The sequence below is a fragment of the Octopus bimaculoides genome, chromosome 9 (assembly GCF_046866305.1).
Source record: "Octopus bimaculoides isolate indiv1 chromosome 9, ASM4686630v1, whole genome shotgun sequence".
NCBI classification, from domain to species: domain Eukaryota; kingdom Metazoa; phylum Mollusca; class Cephalopoda; order Octopoda; family Octopodidae; genus Octopus; species Octopus bimaculoides.
The window spans coordinates 29,607,623-29,627,186 of NC_142936.1; the positions used below are offsets into that span (position 1 = coordinate 29,607,623).

At 34.4% G+C, this 19,564-nt stretch overlaps 1 protein-coding gene across 15 annotated transcripts in view; it reads right to left on the reverse strand.

Annotated features, from left to right (window-relative positions):
* LOC106869710 (phosphatase and actin regulator 2) overlaps positions 1–19,564 on the reverse strand; it is a 372,706-nt gene that overhangs the window by 171,824 nt on the left and 181,318 nt on the right. For 2 of the 15 annotated variants that reach the window (XM_089358128.1, XM_052970518.2), the window contains exon 1: positions 2,844–6,531. The exons of the other annotated variants lie outside the window; for them this stretch is intronic. In XM_089358128.1, coding sequence (XP_089214254.1) covers positions 2,844–2,958 — 115 coding nt within the window. In that variant the 5' untranslated portion in view covers positions 2,959–6,531. Of the gene's footprint in view, positions 1–2,843; positions 6,532–19,564 lie in introns of those variants that run through there. 15 annotated transcript variants of the gene reach the window in all.

The following is a 19,564-nucleotide window of genomic DNA, read 5'->3' on the forward strand; positions in this document are numbered from 1 at the left end:
CCTGAAATCCGGATCCGTTCCGATAGCTGCAGACCTTGTTGGTGAGAGGGATAACTACCCTTGGCAAACAGGACACAGTCGTGTGTCGATAAGCCAGCTGGAGGAGATGTCCTCCTGGGGCTAAAAGCAACAGTAACATCCACCCCTAGGGGTCAGCCACACTTAAGTGGCAATATACTACACTTTATCGTGCAGTTACTGTTAATACTTCATTTAGAGAATTAACATTGCTTGTTTTCACCTTTTCGATATCAGTGAAGAATTTCACTTGAATAGAAGATATAAGATTGCCAGGTTTTTGTCTCTCTCACCAAGGTCAGCCGCTATCGGACGCCGACGAAGGGAAATAACCCTGAAATCCAGATCCGTTCGTGCTGCAGATGTTGGTGAGAGGGATAACTACCCTTGGCAAACAGGACACAGTCGTGTGTCGATAAGCCAGCTGGAGGAGATGTCCTCCTGGGGCTAAAAGCAACAGTAACATCCACCCCTAGGGGTCAGCCACACTTAAGTGGCAATATACTACACTTTATCGTGCAGTTACTGTTAATACTTCATTTAGAGAATTAACATTACATATATATATATATATGTATATATATGTGGGGTAGGGGCTGGTGGGGTAGGGGATTTTCGGTCAGAGTTTTTCATTAAAAAATTTGAATTTGTGTTTATATTTTTCCATATTCTTAATCTCCATATTTTTTGACGTAGATTGATTGGGTAACAAACAAAAAATTCAAAAAAGTTTTTTAAAAAAAGTTTAAAAAAGAAAGTTTGAAGAGAAAAAAAGCACTTAATTTCACATGAATTACTTTGTCATATTACTGTGGGAAATTACTCTGAAAGAAATCTTTGCAGAAAGGTGAGGAGATTCATTACATTTTGCTATTGCAGTTTTGTGAGATTTGGCTGTTATTTCTAGCATGCGGATGGCCTGCTTGAAGGCCTGTGTGTGTGTGTGTGTGTGTGTGTGTGTTTTGAAAAATTGAAATTTTACAAACTGGTTTTTTTTTTTTTCAGAATCATAATCTTTGTATTTTTCTACGTATTTCGCAAATTTCCAGTTAAAGTGGGGAAATGGGGGGGGGGGGGGGAAATCGGATCTTGTGGATTTTCTGAAAGTCCCCTCCCCACCCCCAGGGCCGTCAGCATGCATTTTTTTTTTCATATTCATTTTCCACATATTTGTTAACGCCCTCCAGGCTGGTTAATCTTTTTTTTTTTGTTCCCGGATGAGGATCTTTAAATTGGCCAAAAGAGATCGGATGGTCATGTTGGAATGCAGGTGTATTGTGACTGAAGAAAAATAAGGAAGTGAATAATATGAAGGTCCCTGATGTATTTTATCGAAGTAATTTGATCACCCCTGCCTCCACACTTTTTTATTCACATATTTAGTTATTATTTGAATCCCTTGACTTATAAGTCATTATTTTTAGTTGAAACAAAATAAAAGCTCTAATTTGCATTTTGAATCAGGAGTGGCCTTCAGCTAAACAACAATGTGCAAAAACATAACCTCAGGCCTTGCCTTTCCAGGTATACTCCCTCCTTTGCCACCAAATTCTAACACGTGTATGTACAAGTAGGAATTCACAAACATGTGCACGCACACGCGCGTGCGCACGCACACACACACACACACACACACACACACAAACTAGTTGATCTACATACATTTGTATTTTCAAACATATAGTTAAAAATACAGGGAATTCTTTAAACCAAAAGAGATTTTAAGAACTAGCAATATAACCATCCCCAGCACACACAATAGAGTTGAGACATGAACTAGTGAGAGAGACAGACAGACAGGAGGAGGTAGAGGCTGACTGTCGCCTATAGATAGATACATCAATGATGACTCACTCAATACAATAACAAACATCAAACCACAGAACTTTGATGAGTGGCTGAAGCTGTTGCTGGTGGCAAAGAAATGTTAGACATAATAATAATGACAACCATCATTGCCATCATCATTATCAACAACAAAAACGTGGTGAGCAGAATCGTAAGCATGCTGGATGAAAAGGTTAAGGGCATTTTGTCTTTACATTCTGTGTTCATATTCTGCAGAGGTTGACTTCGCCTGTCATCCTTTCAAGGTTGAAAGAAGTACCAGCCGAGTACTAGGGTTGATGTAATTGACTAAACCCCATCTAAAAATATTGGCTTTGGGTCAAAATTAGGAAGAAGTGTTATTATTCAATAAGAAATAAATATCTACATACATGCATTTATAACGATTAGCAGCTTATTGAGTAATTTAAAATTAACCATCAAAACATCAGCAATGAAATCAATGATAAATGAACATGCTGTTATTTGCTTTATTGAAATGGAGGACTTCACTGAAGGCTTCCACCGACTTATTTAGTACAAACAATATTGAATTACAAGTTATCATTAGGGCTTGTTTTGACACCAAGACAATGTTTTTCATATTCTGAATTTTGGACAGTACAACATGCATTCATTTTTAACACAAAACTGCACAACATATAACTTTTTAAACTCCAGTCTGTATACTGCTTAAAAAAAAAAAACTCAAGACAGTGTTCCAAATATCCTTTTTAATTTGAAACAGGACCCCACACATGAATTCAGGACAGATGCAAAACATGATATAAATCAATGTAAAGTTTGCCAAAATTGTTCACATCATGGTTGGACAATTTTCAAGTCTAATACAATGATAAACACAAAAAACAAAAATTACATAAATAATTTAAAATCAAAAAGCTGGAAGGAAGATGCACCTGCATGTGCATAAATATATGCATGGACACAAACATGTGCATGCAGACTAGAATTTTAAAATAAGCAACATATCTAACCTGTGACTGGTAGGAATACAAGATACTTTGTCTTGTACAATTCCATATTGGCAAGAGTTACACAATATTTATACTCCATCAAAACATTATCCATTTTCTTATGTACATGTTGCATAGAGACAGTTTGTTTGGGAAAAGTATGTTGATTTGTGTGTGTGTGTGTGTGTGTGCACACAAAGAAAAACTAAACTGTAGATCGTGAGTTGACAACAGTACAATAAAAATTAACAACTACAAAAACACAAGGGAATGATGAAAGTACTATTGTAGTGATAGTACCAATGAGAAGAAAACTGTTTACACAGAGATGACAGAAGAATCAATCATATTAAAAGGAGCCAGTGGATCCAGAAGGCAATTATTCTTTGATCAGACTGTATTTTCAACCAGAAATAACAACAAAGGTGTTTTTGTTAATGGACTGCAACAAAGTAGCTTTGCTTCCAAATATATTATTAGAGAGAAAAGTGTGGGGCAATTTACAATCAGCTTGTTATCATTGTCAGTTTATAGAAAGAGAAGGAACAGCGGCATCAAATGTAGGGGCAGTAGCAGCAGCAATGGTAGTGGCAACGATTGTAGTAGTAGTAGTAGTAGTAGTAGTAGTAGTAGTAGTAGTAGTAGTAGCAGCAGCAGCAGCAACAATACTAGCTGCACATAAGGCAACAGAAGTAGAAGCTTTAATAACAGCCAGCTACACATGTAATCAATAAATCAATTCTGAGAAAGAATGTGGGGTGCATACAGATGCAATGTTGCTAGAGAAGGTAGTGGTGATGAAGAATCTAGTGTAATTTCATATAAGTAACCTGACAGAACACTTTATACACACAGCACCCACTCCCTCGTCTACCTTTATTCATTACTTGTCTGTGTGTTCTTTCACATCAAAGCAAATGAGTGGACAGATACATTTAGGTGTGCATGTGTGTATACATGTACACTCACACTTATGTACATATGCATTCTCACACACACTTGCATGCACATGTACACTCACACTTGAGTGCACATGCATTCTCACATGTGTTATATGTTTATTATGTATTTCATGAGGAAGCAGGCTGCTCAACCTGTTAGTAATAGCAGCCAAATATCCCTCAAACTACATTCTACACTCTTAAAAAAACAGGGCCAAAGTAAGTAAACTTAATAGACACTATGTCTGAAGAAAAATATAATGGAATGGCCTAGGCTAGATAGCCTTTGATCATAAGTTAACACAATTATAAAAAACCTGTGGCTAAAATAACAAAAAAATTGTTTTAACCTAACTTTTGCAATAATAACTTTATAAATGGAGTACTTACTATTACTAATCATCAACTATTAATTCAAAAATTATTTTTGTTTTTAATTGACACTTTTGATCAAGGCCATGATTACTTCACCTTTCAGTATTCCAGAGTACTGGCACTTATGAATCTACTGTACCATAAAAAGAAGTGCCCTAGTCCAATGTCTGAAACCAGGAAAAGAATGAAGGGAAAATCAAAACTAGCCTTATATTTTAACAGCAACAAATAATCTGTTGTGGTGACATTACTGCTTTTTACAAAAACATTAGCAGTGGATTTTCAGTGGATTCAATGGAAAATTACAAACAATTTGTCGATTCAGCTCAGAAGAGCTTAGTTAAAGTGCACACCATACATACACATGTGACAATATTGATTGACACTAAAAAGTTATAAAATGATAATGATAATGGTATTTGACTTCAGCATTACTTATGATAAAACCAAATGATATAGATAACTGACAATTAACTTTGACAAGCAAGGTATTAAATACAACTTTGGAGAGGACCAACCTACTGATCAGAAAGCAGCTTGGGTGATATTTAACAAAAAACTGCAGCAGGCTCCGACAGATTTTAGAATAAAGTAAAGGTATATTTGATACATTTCTATTTCTCCTTAAAAATTTTGATTCAACTAAAGGCAGGGGAACAAATGTGTATATTGGTTTAGAATTTTTCCTAGCTCTTATATAATATTTTACTCCTTTCTCTGGGTTGCCTTATGAATACTTATTTACAAAAAATAAAGAATATTTATATAAAAATAACTAATATAAGGAGTGTGCAACAAGCTGCAGTTAAGTGTGAAGTGGAAAAGTATCCAGAATAAATCACTTAAAAATTGATCATGACTGAAGACGAGAAAATGCTTCTGTCTTATATTGAGTCATTATATAAATTAATGGTAATTACTAGTTTAATCTACCCAATTTGGAGTAGTTCTGTATCATCAATGTCTTTAGGCAAAGTTGCATGATGTCATCAATCTTCCTTTTTACAATAAATACTGATTTTTACACAGAATTGGAGGGTATACAAAAAGGAATAACAAAAACAAAGGAATTTCAACATCTCGATTTTGATGATGACCCATTTCTTGCCTATAAAGATAGAGAAGATGTACCCTTATAACTGAATATGAGATTGAACAGGAATATGACTAAATGACAATAAAAGAAAAAGACAAGTAAGTGTTAGACTCCAGTAGTGTTTTTTAGACATCCAGCAAAATAGAGAAAAAGTTGCCATAATAATGTTCTTTTATACTTAACTTTCTGGGTAAGTCACATAGAAAAACACAAGGAGAAATTTACACTGGTTTAAGAAAACCATGAACTTTACAGTGCTCAGAAATCACTGAACTGTTGAAGACATCCAGAGGCTAGGTGTTGGAGTCTCTGACACACTTCCACAATTTCCATCTACCAAATTTCCCTCATAAAGTTTTGGTTGACCCAAAGGTATGATAGAAGACACCAAGATGCAAACATCAGAATTAAACTGTAGCCCCAAAATATAAAGGTCAAAAAGTTTAATTTCCATCTAAAACTCAAATTCTGTGACTTAGATGTAGATTAATGGAGCATGAATAAAATCTATGAAAAGTGTTTTGACAATATTTACAAGAAATGATAGAAAGGCTTTCATCACAAATGAATAAATTTGATCAAGACCAGACCAACAGTTATCATTTAACACCATTTTTACAAACAACTACTATATAGTTGGGTCCCTGTCTCACAGATTTCAAAAGTATTTGTGTTTTCTTTAAAGTCAGTTTTTCCTGGCTAGTATGATTTAGATGAGATAAAATTTAAGGCAGGATTTTTATGGCCAACTAAATAAAAAAAGTTCCTTACCCACTTATCAAGAAAGGGACTCTTTATTCCAGAGGAATTCAAAAACAGAGAGCTGGTGGACAATTTATTAATAGGGAACAACAACTAGGGTCACACACTGCAGTCCAACCATAACAAGTGACTTTACTATCCATAGCTGTAGTTCAGCAGAGTTTTGTAAACATTTTCACACACACACACTTTAAGCGCCTTTCAGTCTCTGTCTACCAAATTCCCTCACAAGACAGTGGTTGGCCTGAGGCTATAGTAGAAAACTCTTGCCTAAGGTGCCATTCTGTGAAACTGAACCCAAAGCTATGTGGATGAGAAGTAGATTTCTTAATTGCTCAACTGTACTTGCACCTACAGCAGGAGAAGGGAGGAAGAATGGTAATGTTCTTGACCTTTGCAAAATCAAGTTGTCTTATTGGAGGCTTCAGAATGAACTGGATGTAAAAAAAAAATTTAAAAAAAAGTGTTACATTGCTGAACGTCCACTGAAAAACTTTTTCATGTGTCTTTAGACAAAGTAAGATGGTCACTGGTGATTGTTTTAGAAATATCATGTTATAAATGTAGCCAATATAAAACATGAAAGACACTACTGGGGTGCCAAAGTAAGCAATCATTAAAAAAAAACCCTATCATCATGTAAGAAATATAACTCGAAAACAAGCCTATTACTTAGGCTATTTGGCACTGTGTGTCCCAGTTGCATATTTAAGGGTAAGACCTTAATTTGAGGTATTTAACATTCACCACAAGAATATTTACAGAAACAGTTGAAAGCTAAGACCATAGCTTCAACATAGGGATTTTTCAGGTGAAGTGTTAGTAGAATTAGGACAAACTTTCTCGCAGGATGCATAATTCAACTATAATAACAGTAACATAGGGATGCTTTACCTTTCCAGTACAAATATCATTATGAAAATTAAACCGTAAAAAAAAAAAAAAGAACCTCTCAGCTGAATATATGAAGAAAGGTTGGTTGTTGTTTTTAAAACAACAAGTTTCTAGTTTAAAAACAGTCAATAGACAAAGGTTTGGTCAATTTCACTGTGGACAATGAATAGAGAAAAGAGATCAGACTATTATGAATTCTGCTACAAAAAGAAAAAGATGTATATAGAAGCAGGACACAATTATGTCAATCTCATACTCCAAAATACAAAATTTCGTACCTAAAACCATGAGATGCTCAATAGTGAAGAAATCTAAACTATGATGGAGCTCTACGAACCCTTGTAATATAGATCAAGTTATTCAGTTTGGAAACTTAATAGAACTGTAATGGAATTAAATGTATGACTTAAATATTTAACGATACATATAACTAATACTAAAGCAAACAAACTGATTCTTAATAATAATTATTGACATAATTGATTCAATGGTATAAAATATACAATACAACAAGTGAAGGAAAAAAACTAGTCGATATTCTGTAAGTGTAGCATGTATTAGATGTCAAAACAGGACATATTTTTAAAGAAGACAATATATTTAGTGAATAATGTTAGTTAATGAGTGACAGATATATATGATTGAACCAATCAATTAATACAATGCTGAAATATTATACATGCTCAGAAGGCATTGAATGCTTAATTTCTTTGGAGTTGAATAGCAATATTGGGAAAGCAGTGGGAGGGGGGACAAAAACCTGAAATACTTATGAAATAACATAATTCAGAAATATACAGACTATTAATAAAAGTTAAATTTAAAGACAGAGTTATGTTTTACATTTGTCTATGTTAACTCTTTTCTTACCATTCTGTTTCTGTTCATTTGGAAAATAATGAAGAATTTCACAAAATAACTTTGTTCTTGTTAACCAGTTATTAGGAACATTAATTAACAAAAAATTTTCATGAAAGTTTTGAATGTAGATCAGTTTAAATCAGGAAGTTTGTATTATTAAGTCAGGAGTGACCTAACATGGGTTAGTATCAAACAGGTTAACATGCTAGCAAAGGTTGAAAGGATCATCTACATTTGCTTGACATGTGCAGAAAGTATTTTTATGATCTTATTCATGTTACTAAAAGAAAATAAAAGCTGCATAATTTCTCAAGTGTTTCAAAGAATTTACATGAATCTAATTTTGTACACAAGTACAATTTTGATACTATTAGCCAGTTACAAAAAATGTTTCCACACAAAATTCAAATCTAGTCAATAGCTATAGGCTTGTTAAGATTTTGAAGATTTTGTCAAGTTTCACTACTACTAATGAACTTTGAAGTTACTTCCTGTAATTATTAGTAAATGTTGTTATTAGCAATAAGATGTATGGAATAAAAGAGACATGAATATCATCATAGAGTATGTGTGATGGTGGCGGTGGAATGGAACAGACCTGAAAAGTTTTGAATAATTTTTGGTAAAAAAACTTTTGATAAAAAGCACCCTTCAATCGTTGGGTGATATGCTGTGCTTGTGAAGACATGTCAAGCCAAGTGAAATCAGAGTCATGGCCAATGCCACTGTCATCTGACTGGCACCTCTGCCGGTGGCACATAAAAAAAGAACCATCCAAGCATTGGGCATTCATGGAGGCAATGACAGGTGACTGAGATCTTTGGCAATATACTGTGCTTGTGTAGACCTGTCAAGCCAAGTGAGATCAGAGTCATAGCTGATGCTGGTGTCACATCAGTTGCACCCATGCTGGTGGCATGTAAAAAGCATCCACTACACTCTCAGAGTGGTTGGCATTAGGAAGGGCATCAAGCTGTAGAAACATTGCCAAATTGGATTACAGCCTGGTGCAGCTCCCTGGCTTACCAGTTTTCAGTCAAACGATGATGATGACGACGATACAATGTCGTAAGTTGAAAGAAACTCTACAGGTTAGAAATGGTTTATTTATCTACCTAGCTAGCTAGAGAAAGAGAATAAATCATTCAAGTTTAGCATTATAATATATATTCATACACCAGCAGGCTTAAACCATTGAAAATAGCTTGAATGGTAATTTGATAAATGTATAAAAATTGGAAATATTTACGGTGTGTAACATGTAAAAGAATAGACAAAGTACTTTATTCTTTAATAAAGATTCTTCCAACTGACTAGAAGCAAGGTTTCTTTACAAGCCCATATTGTCTTTAAGAAACAGTCTCTAATAAGTGGTATGCATCAATTAATTAAACACATAATACTATTGTTGCTCTGTAACAATCACTTGAGTCGCTCCATTTGACATCAAGGATTCAACAAACACACACAACCATTTTCAGCACTCATTCAAATTAATTAAAAAAACAATTGTATTCGTCTCATAATTAATTTCTCCTGTTCCTATTGAATTGATCAAATGTAAGCCTCAAGCTTATAATAACCTTTCATCAGCCATCAAATGTAAATTCTGGAATCTAATTTAGTTGAAATCATGCCCCACCACCCACCCACCTACCCACCTCAACAGTAAAGTCACTCTAAACTGACATGAATACAAGTGAGTACTAAACTCAATCCAGCTAAGATCAGAACAGAAACTACTTTTAGACAGTAGAATGTGCCAAACTAATTTATGAAAAATATAACCTAAGCTGGAGAGGAAAACAATGCATATCTTTTTCTTTTATTTTTTTACAGTCATTGAGATGCACTCACACTAGGGCACTGCTTTGAAGAGCTTAGTTGAAAAAATTAACCCAAGTACTTATTTTTTTAAAGTCTGATACTTTATTCTATTGGTACTTTTTACTGAATCGTTAAGATACAGGAATATAAACAAACCAAAAGTGGTAAAGGGGACAAATGCAAACAAAAAAGACACATTTAGATATATGACAAACTTCTGTAGAGTTTCTGCCCACTAAATTGGTCAGCCTGGGGCTATAGTAGAAAACATGTCACACACTGGAATTGAACATGAAACCCGTGTGCTTGCAAAGTGAGCTTCTTAAACACAAAACTATGTCTGTGCCCATGAAGAGATTACAAAAACAAAATTAAATTACAGGAAATGGGGAAGGTCAAGAAAAATACAACTGTATAGAGGCATTGTAACTAAAGTAAAAATTGGACAGATAGAATGGGAGCTGACAGGTTGCCAAAGTTGTGATAACAGTTCAAAGAGGTCATAGTTGAAACTGTGTCTATAAAGAAGTCACTTTTAGGATGTTGTAAAAAGGCTACAGATGAGATACTGACTGAAAGAAAGCATCATAGTTGGGACAATAACTGCCAAGACTACCCACTAGGGACAGTAGCTGTAAAGTCATGCCATGTGGTACAGTAGAGACAGTGGTTGTAAGGACATACCAGTTAGGGCAGCGAATGTATGGACATACCAACATTTCTTACCCTTGTATCATCCTGTGTTTGTATGAGATGTGCCCAGTTTACACTTTACACCTACAATCTAAAACCTAGCGCCAAATATATTTTAGCCCAGTCTGATGTTCAATGGTTACCAATGAGAGACAAACAGACAGACAGCCACAGAGAGAGAGAGAAATATTACATTTAGCAAGCATGGCAGAATAGTTAAGAAGTATATTTTGCAATCATGAAGTATTCAATGCATGGCACCTTCAACAAGTTTTTTTAACAATAATCTTACCTAACATAAAAGGTATATGGAAATAGTTATATTTACAATTCAATGAGTAGATAGTTCCTTTGATTGAAAGAGGGGGTGATTTATCATCAAAACTGACAAAGATCTATTTATTTAACAGTGAAAAACAAGTTGGTACTATAGGAATTTTCTTTTTAGGGCATAGATCTTATTTTCTTTAGATGTTCAAAATATTGATATTAACCATAGGTATAATGTCTGAAATTAACCTATGTCAACCCCAAACATTTTGACTGATGCTTTATTGACCTGTGGAAAGCTGAAGACAAAATATTAAACACTGCACTGAGGAAAGATATATTATTTTCCATAGGCAAAAAATAAATACATGAATAAATAACAATTAAAATCAATAATATAGTCTGTTTCTTAATGCTGAGTATCATAAAATTCAATAAAAAAGAAATTTATGATTCTAAAGTCACAGATCAATGCAAGATCTTAGGTTACTGATACTTTAACTTTAGTTAAATACCTACTTTTCAGCAACTTTTTCTTTGTTTTGTACAAAGAATAATGCTATATTTTCTGAAAGTTCTTTAAAGCAACAAGTTTTATAAAAATGAAAATGTGCTCTAATAGCATAAAATAGTCTAATAACAGAGAAGAAATACAGGGTGCGGCAGAAGTAATGCCCTTTTTGCATTTAATAACTTTTATAGCATTCTAGACTTACTACCCAGCCTTGCCCAGTAAAGTATTCATGGAATTGGTTGCCAGTTTGTAGAATGGGAATATATGGTACTTCTGGACTTATTTAATTGAAACTATGCAAACAATAGTAATCAGCTTACATGAGCAGAGGTTTTGGCACTACTTAAATACAGAGGTCCCAAACAGTGCACACTCGTTAGGGTTACATTCCTTTTATATCATTACGTAGATGGGTCAGGACCTCTGTATTTAAGTAGTACCTGAAAATTACCCCTTACTTTCATTTTAAAATGAAAGAGAGGAGAAAGTGAAAGATGTATGAATGTGTATATGAAATGGATGTGTGTGCGTGAGAGAGAGAGAGAGAGAGAGAGAGAGTGCCACACATACATGTGAACACACACGTTCACTCATTCACTCACTCACTCACACATTCTCTCTCTCTCTCACAAGTACATCGTTGTCAATGGATGTTGGCTCTGTCCATTATTTGAGCTGCGCTCCTTTTGTCTATTTGTGTGCATGTATGTGTGTCAGTGTGCATGTGTGTTTGTGTATATATGTGTATATTTATGTGTGTACCTGTCTCCTTGTGTGTGCGTGTTTGAGTGTCTACATGTATGAGTTTGTGTGACTGTGTACGTGCGTCTGTTATGTATGGGTATGTATCTTCATATGTCTTTGTGTGTATGCGTATATGTGTGTATATGGTCATGTGTTTCTGTCTCTTTTTGTGTATGTGCTTTTCTGTCTATATTACCTATGTACCTATTAATCTACTTACCTATGTATCTATCTGTTTACCTATATATCCATTTACCTATCCATATATATAAATTTGTCTACCTAACATCCTACTAGCAAATGTTCCTATGCAAGTATATTATGTGGGTATTTGGGTACCACTGCCTTCTAAGTGTATTTCCTATTTAGTACAGGGGGTGTTTCATTTACAAGGATGTACTCCTGTATTTGTCAGAGTGATGGATCCTTCAGGTGTATGGATATCTGCATTTTATCCAAGCACTCGAAGGACCCATCACTCAGACAAATACAGGAGTACATCCTCATAAATGAAACACCCCCTGTACTAAATAGGAAATACACACTGAAGGCAGTGATACCCCAATACCCACATAATATACTTACATAGGTACATTTGCTAATAGGATGTTAGGTAGACACATTTATATATATGGGTAGGTGAATGGATATGTAAGTAAACAGATAGATGCATAGGTATTCGGTACATAGGCAATATAGACAGACACACACACAAAAGGAGATGGAAACACACGACCATATACACACATACACTCCACACACACGCATACACACAAAGACATATGGAGATGCATATCCATACATAACAGATGTACATACATAGTCACACGAACTCATACACACACATGAATATGCAGAATACATTTATACATACGTACACACACGCATATGATGTACATACATGCATACACAAACACATGCACACTGGCACACACACACACATGTACAAACAGACAGATAACTCCAATAACAGAGTCAACATCCATTGACAAGGTTGCAAAAGCAATAAAAATTTTGGAAGAAAAAAATATATCAATAATGAATGGAAATTGAACTGGTGCATGTGCTACATATTAAGGCATTAAAACAGTATGACTCTCTCCAGACAACAAAATAATAATTGAATAGTAAAGTATTGTTATGCTATGATATAATGAGTACAGGACTTAGAACATTTGATTAACTATTAACTGACTGACAGGGATAACAATTTACAAGCCAACAAACAGGCCACTATTTTTGTTGTTGCTTGACTTGCAAGAAATAGCAGCCAAATCTCCCTGAACTTGCATACAATGGTCATAAAACAAAAGGGAGAGCATATAAGGTAATGCAGTTCTAGATAAATGTAGTTCTAGATACACTATGTCTGCAAAAACAAAAAAGTAGAAATAAATAAAGGTAAAAATGAGATGGTATGGCTGAAATGTATCTGAGGGTTGCTTTGCTCATGCAGGAATGCCCAGGGCTAAACAATAATTTCTAGTTCTTATCAAATAAAATCAATATGATATTAATATCAAATTCAAAATATAAATAACATTAAATAACACACCAGTTGTTGGTTTCAAGAGAACTGCTGAGATGCAAAGACAGTTTCAAACATAAAGATACATCCCATTCTATCCTTCCATCATTGAGAAGAGATTCTAAATAATTCTGATTTTATAAGTCTGGTGTTAGCATCAGTCCTGCATAAAGCCCTAACATTTGTAGATGGTGAGCAAATGTTGATGCAATACAGTGTTGACAGGAATAACAGGTGTTTAGAATAACAGAATCTATTTGGTAATGATATGGAAGTTTATAACAACCTGTCTAAACTGACAAACAAAACTCACCTCATTAAACTTTGTGTATTCTTTGAGTAATTATATACAGGGTGTTTAGGCTAAATTTGACAATTTTTATGCCTCCTCTTTTCAAGAGCAGCTTCATGTATTGGTGAACAGTCAATAGCAAAACAGAGCATAAAGGGTTGAGAAAAAGTTAGCTGACATGAAGGACTGGAAACCATCTGAATATTACCTGATTTACACCAGGTATCAAAACACCAATATCATAACTGTAAAGGCTGCAAGATGCAACATAGACAACTGCAACAGAGACGGACACAATAGTTGTTCTGACTGCATCCACATGTCAGAATTCATAACTACATCTTTGAACAGGATCTTAGGCTCAATTCAGATGGCTACATGAAGCTGCCAAAGACTATGGCCAAACCGCAGCTGGAAAGGGTGACTGCTGGAAGGCCACATGTGTGGCAACAGGATTTGACTCCTTGCCATACCTTTGGAAAGGGTTGGAAGTAGTTGGAGAATTTCTACAACTTCATCAGCTCCAATTTATGGCCTCCTAATTCCCACAAATGTAACCCCTTGTGCGGGATGCAGTTGAAAAAGACAGCAACTGCTCTGCCTGAAACACCAAGGCCAAACTGATGACTAAGATCATGGAGGTGTTCAAAGATCTTTCTAGGGACAAAGAGGTTCCAGAGCCATCATGAGGCTGTGGTGGAAGCTGGGGATGGCTACTTTGAGTAAACTGTTATCTCCTAGCCATAATGTAGTTGATATTTTTTGATTTTTTAAAAAAATACTTATATTTTTGGATGGAATATTGTGTTTTGTTTTCTTTTTATGCAAACTATCAAATTTGGCCCCAACTCGTTATCATCAGGATTCTTTAACAGTAAGAATAGAATAAAATGTCAGAACAATGTGAGAAATTGGTCAAATCCTGTGGATGGAGATACGCTGAAGTCATTAAAAAGAAGTGATTGTACACACCTTATTAATATATTGATGTGGATTGTAAAAATTTCTGGCACAATTTTGATTTCTTTAATTTTATGCCATGTGTTCTCTAATTTTGTCCACTTTGTGTTTTTCTCTTATAGATTATATAGTTATTAATCACTCCCTACCAAATTTATTGTAAATAATGAACATACTTTAAAGTATATACAGTAAAAATCGCATTCAGAAAAATGAAGTAGAAATGTAAATATTTTAATTTTTATATTTTCTTGGCCACGACTGTAAATATGTTTGTCTGTTTCTCTCTCTTAAAGTACATACCCCCATCTCTCTCACTCCCCTCTCTCTCTCTCTCTCTCTCTTTCTCCTTTACAAGTTTAATTTGTTATCATAACTATTTTTTCCTGGTAGTTCTGTGTAACAGATGACTATAAATAAACATTTTGTAGCAGAGCTGAAGTGTCTCCACCAACAATATTTTTTATGTATGAAATCTTTGGTATATCTTTGTATTGTTAGTTTGTTATTATTGTTTGGTGGCACTGATCAAGGAGGTCTATGATCAAAGATATTCTAGCCCTGATCATCCTATCTTTTGTATTCAGACTTACAGGCATAGGTGTTGCTGTCTGATTAAAAAGTTTTCTACCCAACCACATGGTTTTGGGTTCAGTTCCACTGCATCACACCTTGAGCAACCATCTTCAGCTGTACACCCAAATATTAATCACACACATACACACAAACGTTCACACATATATACCCCATCCTACCAAATATAAAACACACAAACCCATATACACACGCCACAGTAAACTCTGGGACCAATCAAAAACAGCCCACACAAACACATGTATATACACACACACATAGAGACTTGCACAGAGACACACACACTCAAACCATTCTGACCTCTAAGACCAGTCCCAAAAACCACTGAACCATGACGGACTAGACCAGAAACAAAAAAATCCTTTTAATTCTACATTGCTCTTCCTTCTCTCCACCCCAACCAGCCTCCCACACTGTCCCTTAAAGTAGCAAACATTCCCTAGCTACACACAAGAGAGAAAACATGTTAAAAAGACAGGTAGGTTCCTCTCCAATTTTTGGTAAATCCTTAGATATATCTCCTTCTGTGTATCATGCTCTGGTCTCTGTTTTGGCATTGTTTCAGTGGCTTGATGCCCTTCCTAACAGCAATCACTTTGCAATGTGTACTTTTTCGTATCACTAGTAATATAGAGGTCACCATGTAACTTGGAAGTCTACAATCCCGAGGAGGGGATGTGCTGCATCCATGTTACAGGGGGATTAACCCATTACTTGCAATGAACCCCATTTGGTGATCTGCTAAAACAGTTTCACTGTTCGTTGTATTTAAAGTGAATTGCTTGTGTACATTGCATTTGCAGAGGTGTGTTTAACAATATCTATAGGCGTAGGAGTGGTTGTGTGGTAAGTAGCTTGGTTACCAACCACATGATTCCGGGTTCAGTCCCACCGCGTAGCACCTTGGGCAAGTGTCTTCTACTATAGCCCCGGGCCGACCAAATCTTTGTGAGTGGATTTGGTAGACGGAAACTGAAAGAAGCCCATCGTATATATGTATATATTATACGTATGTGTGTGTCTGTGTTTGTCCTCCCAACATCACTTGACAACCGATGCTGATGTGTTTACGTCCCCGTAACTTAGCGGTTCAGCAAAAGAGACCGATAGAATAAGTACTAGGTTTACAAAGAATAAGTCAGGGGTTGATTTGCTTGACTAAACAAGTAAAAGAGAGTTTGTCATTATTAGCTCTGGCTAATTCTAGAGGACATTTTATGGCATAAATTGCAATTTTTGAACTACAAAAATATTGACTGTTTTGAAAAGGTTTTTTTTTCTTTGCATTTCCCATCTATATCATTCATTGATATTTCATACACATTTGCATTTGATGCTATAGTTAAAAAAAAAAAAAAACTAAAATGTTTATCATTTCAATTGAATAGAAAAGGATAAATATGCTTTTTTTCAGTGACCCCCATTTAAAATATGTAACATTATGATAGCTGGTGACAATATCATGTTCTATTTCACAAATGGCTAGGTTCTGCAGCCATTGTACTGAATGATCTCCACCACAGTTTTAACGACAGGTTGCATTAAAAACATTAATATATGAAATCTTTACATTTCTTTCCTCAGGCACAGATTTTGTTTTCCTATCCTTGTGATTTGTCTTTTTTATGACAAACCTATTACATTAAATGTTGGCAGTTAATCTATCTCTATTGAGGATTGCGTGGGGACATTATTGATTTCACTATGCCACAGCTGTTACCATTTCTACCAGAACTGTTAAAATTTTCAGATGGTTAAGTCTTCATTGTAGAATTGTGGAAATTGTCCATGTTACAGGAAAGATTGTAAATAATTTAAAAAACCCATATTCGGATTTTCTCTTTTTTCCCTGCTCTCCATTCCCCCTGCCAACTGACAGTGGTATAATGAACCTCAATTACTTTCATTATTAATAGATAATTATATATTATGTTTGATGTTCTTTGTTGCTTCAGAGAAAATAGTTCTAGCATTTGTTTAATAAATATTTTGCTTGAAATTTACCAGGAATCTATCATGATAATTGATCCTTGTTGTTTTGATTGATAATACCTTTTTTTTTCTTTCTCTAATGTAATTAATTAGTTATTAATTGGATGTTTGCATGGATATACAGCTCAAAGAGTTAAATCTCTTGCTAGCATGCTATTTATAAGTGATCTGATATTCAACAGCAAAAGAAAACCTAGGTGCTAATTATATTTTGGATGAAAGTATTTATGTAATATTTCATTTATACTATTTTATTGACTAGATAGAACTGTCAATTATATAATTACTACTAGCAATATAAACAAAACTTACGAGATGAGTGAAGCTACTAAATTTCTAACACATTATTTTCATTTATTATCATGCCAGCTATGCTTGACTGGACTTATGTGCATATGTGTGCCAATTAATTTCATAAATTTAAGTTCTTCAAGTGTATTTTTCATCTACTACAATTTACATCCTTACAAGCCTTGCTATTCTTTTCTTCTATTAACACCATATATTCACTTAGCATGACCTTTGGTCAAGGGGCTATTATTCTCACCAAGTTGACAATCCATTTAGCTTTATCTGTGAACTACACTGGATAAATTTTCCCATAACTTTCCTCTAAGAATTTGGCCATGCACTCATTTAATTTTCTTTTTTTTTTTATCTTAGCTGAGCATTATTAGCATCACAGTAGTATTAGTTTTGCGGAATAAAAAAAAAAAGAGAAAAGGGAAGTGTACTCTTCTACAGAAACTATTTCTGTTTTTCAGTATCTCAGCGTTTCTTTTTCCATTCACACTGGTATAATGTATAAGGTGTAGTTAATACCTGTTTACATGTACAGGTTCTCTAATAGGTTTTAATAACTTGATATTAAATTTGAAACTCAAATTATTTTACTCAACTTCCTTTTTCTACTTTGCTGTAAAAAGAAAAAAAAGATCCCACAAAACTATTGCAGAGCTATTTCTTGTGAAATGGGTGAGATGAGTTGTTGTAAATAAAATTAATAATTTTACAGATTATTAATCTCATCTCTAAAGGTGAAACTTTTTTCTTCATTGGCTGCTAACTCCACTGCTCTGTAGTATGTTAAATTTACAGAAGAGTTCATTTAAAAAGCAATTGCACTGTGGTAGCCATTAAAAAGACATGAACACTTCTAGATTCATTTTTACTTTATTATTATTTTATAATAAAAATAACAGTTTCTAATTTAGACTCAAGGGTATGTGATGGAATCTGTTTTCTGTACATTTTCAGTGTTTATTGTCCCTGTGCATCTGCTACACACAAAAACTATCTTCCCAGTTAACCTTCCTTTGATATTGCTGCACCTCTTATGTGTCTATAGCTTACACTGGGTACATCTCATGGAGTTTCTACCTACACCTTTTCTACAGACCGAGCAGGACCATCTACCTGAAGGGTCTAGTGAAAGAGAGAGAGGAGAAGAAAGAGAGATAGCATTTGACTGGCAATTTGGTCAGTAAGCATATTGTAATGCAGTGGTTCTCAACATTTTCTAACTGCCCTCCCCTTAAAATGTCTCTTCCCTCGCTTTATGAGTTGAAACAACTCATTTCTTCAAACACTAAAAAAAAAAATGAAGTAACTAAAAGCTTTGAAATTTCCTATTTTATTTAATGACATCCTTGAAATTGAAGATTCTCTTCTAAATATCCTATTCTTTTTCCATATATCATAATGCATTTCTTTCTTTTATTTTAATTTATTCACTGACCAAACTCAGTTTCAATCATATTGGGTAGCTCAGTCCATAACCACAGATATAGTATTTTACTGTCTTTTAACAACAATGAGTGTTCACAACATGTTTCAAGATCCATTCAGGTAAGTGAAGAATAAATTTCTGTAGCTCAGACATGCTATGAAGTATTTTAAGTAAATCTGCTAAGAAAATATTGTTTCACAATCAATCATTGTAATTAAGTGGTACCTCATAAATCTTGTTGAAAGATCCCAGCTAGATAACATATTTTACTTTCTTTTTTTATTTCTTTCACAATATTCTAAGTAGAGCCATCTGAGTTCCATACATCTAAAAGATGTCTTACTTTCATTATACTTAAAACAAAGCTTCCTCAACAGGCGATCAGTTTTGCTATGTGATTTTATTTTATTGATAGTTTTGATAATTAAATTAAGTGAATAATGTAGAATAGGATACATATTTTGCTAAATGACTATGTTTGTGAACAATGCAAATATACTGTGATGATTACAGGATAGGTTTTTATCAAATGCCTCTTGGCCACTGAGGTAGCATAATCAATTGCAAATGATATATTTTCCTATGAGATTTTGTTTCTGTCAAACTTAGATCTTAATAAAAACAGATTCCTCAGTTGTGTTGGTACACATACATCATTGAAATAATGTAC